Below are 7,526 nucleotides of genomic sequence, written 5' to 3'. Positions count from 1 at the left end.
TTGTTCATGCCTCTAGAGTCGTCACTTGAGACATGTTCTTCGTTCTTCGACGGGTCCGGTAAGATTTTGTTGATTTTTGGTTTGGTGTGTTGTGCTCCGATTTTTGAGATGCGCTTAAGATGTTGTTTTTCTATGCTCATGGTATGTAAAAGAGAATCATTTGCAATGTTATTGATTATGAAAACTTTATTAACTTCAATTTTAAAACATTGAGAATTTCCTTCTTCAGTTTTCTTTCTAAACAAAGTGTATTTTCCATAAAATTTTCCTTTTTTTTCTTTTTCTGTAAACACCCTTTCACTTAATTAACTTTGGTGATAAGTGAAATGAAGGACCAATGAGAGAATAGCAGTGGCTCTAATTTAACTGGACCCTAGCCAATGAAATCAGCCAATGGGAGATAGAGAGATATAGCGACCTCGTAAGAACCGCCTCCTTCGCCATTTGTATCATCTCTCTATAAAACCACATTACCATCACCCTCTCTTTGCATGCAACAAATCACTCAAATAATTAATTTACTAAGGTCTTAAAAAACGACAGAGAAACAATGGAACGTGGAGCTCCTCTCTCTCACTATCAGCTACCCAAATCTAACTCGGGTAATCAAATAATAAGTTCCTATTTATGTATATACGTGCCTGCACTATGTATACTCACTAATCAGAAACTTGTTTTTGAGATTTTTTGTATATCAAACAAAGAACTAGAGAATTTCATGTCTTCTTAAAACAGTAGAGATTTTTATTTCTTAGATTTTGTGAAAGGTACGGAGAAGAGTCTACTCACATGCAAGACGCTTATATATATGCATGCATGAATGGGTTTGATATATCTATATGTTTATTTGCATATTCGTGTATACATCCAAGCAGGAACCAATCCTTAGTTCAAATATTTCGTGATAATATATAGTAACAACTTTTAGTGGGGGATGATAGATCTTCATATGTTTGTCCATTGACTATACCGGTGCATGCACAAGAAATATTGAGTTTCAATTTCTTTTTCTATCTTTTAGATTTGTATTCTGGCTTTTTAAAAATATAGAGGTGGGAATCGTATGTGTTGGTTTAGTTTAAAGGCCGACTCAAAATCTAAAAAAAAAATTTGATTTATTTTCAATTGGAAATATTAAATTACTCTTATGATATTTTCTTTACTAGTTTATTCGCTTTACTGTAACGGTTGTTTTTTTTCGTTTCAAAACGAAATTCTCGTTTGTCCACCCTGATTTGGAAATATCCTATGAATCTAAATACACTTTTTAGCCAAATATAATATAAATACTATTGTAAACTCCTATATTTAAAGCCAAAAAGTAATATAAATACTATTGTAAACTCCTCTATTTAATCTACAAAATCATTCTAGTTCACAGGGGATGAAATAGTTTCACCTAATCCAAATCGTTTTATTAATTAGTAAAAGTATTGGTTAACCAATAACCGACTTTAATTATTTTTAAGTAATAAAACAAATTTTGAATTAAGCAAGCTAGAAATTTGACAAAGAAAATTGGGAATACGCGCTATACTTGTAAAATCATCAAATTTCACGTATTTCGAGAAGTGGAAAGATCCTTTTGACTCTTTCGTTCTATGAATATAAACGTAACGTCAAGAATCTGAACAGTCTACATAATGGAACCGGGACCTGTAAACTTATCTTTTATCTTATTGGTTGGTACTAAACTAAGCACGTGTCTTCACTTGATAGTCCTCGTTTTCAACTATTAAATCCGCTTTCTAAAAATATAATTTCATTTAGTTTTCCAAACAACTTCAATTTATGTAAACAGGACTGAACTTGGACCAGCACAACAACTCAATCCCGACAATGACCGGCTCCATCAGTGCATGCGACGACAAGAGCAAGACTATCTTGCCGCAGCAACAACCAAGCATGCCTCGTGAGCAAGACCAATACATGCCAATCGCAAACGTGATAAGGATCATGCGTAAAATCTTACCGCCACACGCCAAAATCTCTGACGACGCAAAAGAAACGATTCAAGAATGCGTCTCCGAGTACATCAGCTTCGTGACCGGTGAAGCTAACGAGCGTTGCCAACGTGAGCAACGTAAGACAATAACAGCTGAAGATATCCTTTGGGCCATGAGCAAACTTGGGTTCGATGATTACGTTGGACCACTCAACGTGTTCATTAACCGGTACCGTGAGTTCGAGACCGATCGTGGGTGTTCACTTAGAGGTGAGTCATCATTTAAACCGGTCTATGGAGGAAGTGGTATGGGGTTTCACGGCCCACCTCCGCCGGGTTCGTATGGTTATGGCATGTTGGATCAGTCTATGGTTATGGGTGGTGGTCGGTACTACCATAACGGATCGGGTCAGGATGGATCAGTAGGTGGTGGTGGTGGATCTTCCTCTTCTATGAATGGAATGCCGGTTTATGACCAGTATGGTCAGTATAAGTGAAGATGAAAATTTCTTTGATTTTCTGCATGTCTATTCAAAACATGTTTTGGATAGTTATTTATGTATTGCCAAACATTATCTATTTGTTGCATCTTAAAAGAAAAAAGTTGAATATCAAACTTCAGTTTCAGTATTTTTTTGGAATTAATTTATATATATATATGCAAATGAAAAGTTCAATTTGGTTAAATCTAGTCTTTTGGTTTCTGTTTTTACTTTAAGAAATGGGAGTATGGGACTAACACTGCATATTTGTGGGAGATTGTTAGTGAACAAAATCCGTAAACCAATCCTACTCTTTATTAAACAAAGCAAATGTCATTCATAAATGACTATTAAACACCCTCTTTAAAAGCTAACATAAACTTCTATAGCGAAGTCTCATATTCTTTAACTAATTAATGTTATAAATTTAACCATGGTTAGATTAGATAATCTTATAAATACCATTTCTTTTAACTTACTATATATCCTCAAATTTCCTTCTCAGTATTTACACTCCTGATCCTATAAATTTGTTTAGAAATGGATGGTGATCGAAATAATCCTCCAGCAGTTTCCACTATGATGATAGCACTCATTATAATGTTCACCACTCTGAGACCAATGCTTATACCACCAGATGTTCTCAACGTATCACTTCCAAAAACAGGAATGACACAAGCTGATTTTCAAGTCATTACAAGTAGCAAAAAAGAGTTTCTGACTGTTAAGCAATACAGCGTTTGCGCTTGCTCTCGCGGCGGCTTTAGTACAAGTCAAGAAACATGCAGCTAAGTGTCCAGTGAAGTTGGAGAAAGAGTCTCTCCTTCATGCTTGTGATGGTCGCTCTCGACCAAGTGCGGTCATTGTCGTTAGGCTTTGGCCTACTTCGTTGCTTTCTGCTTTCTCTCTCGTTGAATGGCTGTTTCTTCTTCTAAGAGCATCATTAACTCGTGGTTCTTAGTACGAGGTTCTTAGCGGAAGTTAAGAAACTATTTTTTAAATTTTAATTAAAAAGCTAGAACCGGTTCTTAAATAAGGACTTTAAAAACCGGTTTTTAGTTTTTTTAGTTAAAAATTAAGAAATAGTTTCTCAACTTCCGGTAAGAACCTCACTCTAAGAACTCCGGGTTAATCATGGTTTAACGGGCGGTCCTTAGTGGGATTATACATAAAATGATCCAATTAAATAAATCAAAACAAATTAAATATGATGTTATCGATCCTAAAGAGGGGATTTGGGTGACCGACTATATGATCGGTTATATGGGGCACGTGTCAGCAGTTAGGCTAAAGTATATGGTTCTGTATTTTTTTTATATAATTTCTTCTCTCCTCTCTCTCCTTTCTCTTGTGTTCTCCGTCGTGCGAAAGAGAAGCGAACCGTTGATCGATCGAAACTCTCCGACGGAGCCTCCACCACCGATCCTCCGTCGCCGTTCTCGTCTTCTTCGTCGGAGAGGAAGTATCGAAACTCACCACCGATCGAAACCCACCACCGATCGAACCCCACCACCGATCGAAACCCACCAAGGACGATCCTCCGTCTTCTCCGTCTTCTCAGTCTTCTCTCGTTTCGATCCTCCGTCTTCTCTCGTCTTCTTCTCCGCCAGATTAAGGATCGAAACCCACCAAGGAGGAAGACCAAGGACGAAGACTGTCTCGGTCCTGACGGCATCTCCTCGTATTCTCTTTGTCTTGACTGCGTCTCCTCCATCGCTTCTCGTCTTCTCCGGCAGAAGAACGATGCAAACCCACCACAGACGACGAGTGTTACGGTCCTCACGGCTTCTCATCTGTCGGTCTTTCAGCTCTGGCTCACGATCTCTTCAATTTGGAGATGATTTCCCAAGTAATAAACTTTCTCACCTCATCCGTCTTTCAGTTTCATTGTAATGATTAATTTTAGTATTTTAGCTAATCTCATATAAATTGTGTTGCTAATTTTGTCTTGTAAAGAGTTGGCTCTGTATTAAGCTTATCTCATATCATTGTGTTATGTTTTTTTTACAAGGTTGAGGGAGATGTGAACATGCTTACACTTTTGAGGTCGACAGTCAACCACTTCTTGAGAGTCTCGGTGAGTTTGTAAGACTTGATATGAGTTTGCATTGTTAGGTTGTGGATAGTACTTAGGGTAATAAATACTTGTTAGGTTGTGGTTAGGGAAAAATCGTGTGATTAATGGTTCTGATGAATGCTTGTGATGAATGCTTGTGTGCTTTAGGTAATAAATAAGTTAGATACATGTCTTCTCATCTTCAACGTCTATTAAACCCGGTGCCTTCTTTCCTTCATTTCATCATCTCACATAATCTCTTTCTCTCTTCCTTGAAACACCTTTGTTCTTCTTTCTCTCTTCTATGCCATTGTAAGATATGGACTCTACGAATTTTGTTGATCTGTTGAACAGTCAACAAGACAGTGTCATGCCTGAACTCTTTCCTAATGTGAGTTTTTCACTCGATGGGAATCTCAGATCATCACAACCCCCTCTCTTCAGTACTCAAGCAACTGCAACGTCAAGCTTCTGTGAAGACTCACCTCCACAACGCAAAGGAAGAAAGAAATGGAGTCCCTCGGATGATCTAGTGCTTGTTAGCGCATGGTTAAACACCAGCAAAGATGCTGTTGTAAGCAATGAGCAGAAAGCTCCTGCTTTCTGGAAACGCATTGCAGATTATTATGCAGCAAGTCCAAAGGTGGAAAGAGGTGATAAACCAGAGGCTCTTCAGTGTAAACAAAGGTGGCAGAAGATGAACGATCTTGTTTGCAAATTCTGTGGATCCTATGCGGCTGCAACAAGACAGAAAACAAGTGGTCAGAATGAGGCTGATACTGTTAAACTTGCACATGAAATCTTCTACCACGATCATAAGATTAAATTCAACCTTCACCATGCTTGGGAGGAGCTGAGGTACGACCAGAAATGGTGTGAAGCTGCTACTTGCAAGATTGATGGCAGCGGTAAGAAGAGAAAGTGTGATAATGGAGCACAATCAGAAAGCTCTCAAGCAGCTTCAGCTCTCGGTGAGTCACCAACAAAACGTCCTCCTAGTGTTAAGGCATCGAAAGCAGCATCTGGTAAGAGAAGTATAGCAGATCAGGAGGCATCGAAGGCCGCATCTGCTGAGTTTCTGGCCATGTGTTCTATTAAAGAGAGAGATTTGGCAGTTAAAGAGAGAGATTTGGCAGTTCAAGAGAGTGTTAAGAAGATGGATTTGCTTGACCGTCTCATTGCCAAACCTGAGCCACTTTCTGAATCTGAAGAAGCTCTTAAGCAGAAACTCATTACAGAGATGCTGAGTAAATAGTTCATGTTCTGTTTTTTCTTCATGTTCTGTTTTTCTTCATGTTCTGTTTTTTCTCCATGTTCTGTTTGTCTTCATGTTCTGCTGAATTCGGAAGTTTCATAATGATAATGTATGTTTCAAGTTTATGTGATCTGTTATGTTATTTTATAAAAAACGAGTTTATGTGTTTTGTGAAATCTGATCTGTCCTATCTTGGCTTAGTTTATTTGTCTCTAAAATACATTAATTTGTTTATACACGTTTGATGTGCAGTGAGTGAAGAGTCAAGAAAAGTCACGAGATGTTATACACGTTTGATCATCACACGTTTGAGCAGGAGAAGTCACGAGATGTTTAAGCAGGAGAAGTCAGGAGATGTTGACAAGAAGATGCAGTGAGAAGTCACGAGATGTTGAGAAGAAGAAGCCAAGAAAAGTGTCCTTCATTTTGTATGTATGTGTCACGAGTTTATGTATTCACTCCATTCTTCTCACGAGTTTATGTATGTCTATATATGTCTTGTAAACTCGTTGTTCTCAATACACATTCTCAAGTTGAATTCTTCTCTTCTCGCAAAACATATAAACACGTTCAATCTTTGATCTCAATATCAATACACATAACATTTGTATCTCTCTTCTCTTTGATCTAAACATTTTCTATGGCTTCCTCTTCTCATAACACTTTTGAGGGAGTAGATGGGCAAAGTTTTGATGAATATTTTGATCAATACTTTGATCAACATTTTGATCAAACATTCGAGAATTTGGCCATTAATTATGGTGATCAAGAAGTCCAAAGAAGAAGAAGAAAAAAAAGAATTCATATCGAAAGAAACCGTGAAGAAGGCGATCAACGTTTATGATCCACATACCCATCAACAACTCAAAGCCGATTTGGTTGAACATTTATGGAGTCGATTTGGATGTTATTGAGACAACTACCAAGCTCGGATGTTTTTTAAAATTATTCTCGATTATTGTACTAATTTTAATTTTAATTTTTTTTTGTTTATGTTTTAAATTTTATCTTTTAATATGTTTTATTTAATAAATAAATTTTATATTGAAAAAATATTTAATAATTTTTTTTAAGAACCTCTAGTTAAGAAACTCCCAATGCACTGACTAAAATAGGAGTTTCTTAACTAAAGTTATTTGATTAGTTTTATTAATTAAAAAGTTACTAAGAAACCCATTAGGGGTAATAGGGTTAAACATGCTCTAAGTCTCTCGGTATTCGTTGGCGTGCTCATGGTTGAGATTATTGGGTGAGATCATAAATCATTATTTTATATGAGTTTATTAGTATTGATAAAATCAAAATAATTTCTTCTTTATTCTGTCACTACACATGGACTGATCACGATATTGAAACAAGTTTGGACTTGAAGATGGCATCAAAGTCTTATTGTAAAGAAAACTGTGAAAGAAGATTTAGGACAAGGAATCTGTCTCTGCGTTGTTCGTTGTTGCGTTTTGAGAGTCTTGGAGTAACTTCAGTTGGTGTTCAGCGTGTTCTCTCTCGCACTGAGTCACGCCAATGATGATGTCGAGCATCGTTCCGGTAGTGCCGAAGAAAACAAGTGGGCCTAGAGACTTGCGCTTGATGCCCACTGGGATCGCAACCAATGCTCCTAGAACTGAGAATACCCATCCCTAGTGCACTGCACCAACAAAACAAAAACCGAAACACTAAACACCTGTGGGTGTTTGTTACAACTTCAAGAACAACAATCACACTGTGAATCTGTGATATACAAGAATGTGCTCGATGTAGATACAAAATGTTAGTGGTTTAAGCATTTTG

General features: G+C 37.2%; 2 protein-coding genes and 1 pseudogene across 2 annotated transcripts; 2 read left to right on the top strand and 1 right to left on the bottom strand.

Annotated features, from left to right (window-relative positions):
* The first annotated feature begins 491 nt into the window (after positions 1-491).
* On the top strand, positions 492-2,567 carry LOC106304678 (nuclear transcription factor Y subunit B-9-like). Its single transcript, XM_013741075.1, has 2 exons — positions 492-602; positions 1,802-2,567. Exons 1-2 carry the CDS (start codon positions 551-553, stop codon positions 2,440-2,442), a joined length of 693 nt encoding a protein of 230 aa, XP_013596529.1. The 5' UTR covers positions 492-550; the 3' UTR covers positions 2,443-2,567.
* A 2,235-nt stretch (positions 2,568-4,802) lies between these two features.
* LOC106302854 (glutathione S-transferase T3-like) lies at positions 4,803-5,738 on the top strand. Its single transcript, XM_013739262.1, has one exon. The coding sequence runs from the start codon at positions 4,803-4,805 to the stop codon at positions 5,736-5,738; it is 936 nt and encodes a 311-aa protein (XP_013594716.1).
* Positions 5,739-7,033: 1,295 nt separating this feature from the next.
* LOC106304668 overlaps positions 7,034-7,526 on the bottom strand; it is a 3,240-nt pseudogene continuing 2,747 nt past the window's right edge.

Source organism: Brassica oleracea, chromosome C7 (assembly GCF_000695525.1).
Source record: "Brassica oleracea var. oleracea cultivar TO1000 chromosome C7, BOL, whole genome shotgun sequence".
In the NCBI taxonomy this organism is placed as follows: Eukaryota; Viridiplantae; Streptophyta; class Magnoliopsida; order Brassicales; family Brassicaceae; genus Brassica; species Brassica oleracea.
This window is presented reverse-complemented; position numbering and strand designations above follow the sequence as displayed.

Bases quoted from the DNA above. Each gene is read 5' to 3' on its own strand.
- LOC106302854 (XM_013739262.1), top strand. From the start codon at position 4,803: ATGGACTCTACGAATTTTGTTGATCTGTTGAACAGTCAACAAGACAGT.
- LOC106304678 (XM_013741075.1), top strand. From the start codon at position 551: ATGGAACGTGGAGCTCCTCTCTCTCACTATCAGCTACCCAAATCTAAC. The intron at 603-1,801 runs GTAATCAAATAA...TTATGTAAACAG, and splicing joins GCTACCCAAATCTAACTCGG to GACTGAACTTGGACCAGCAC.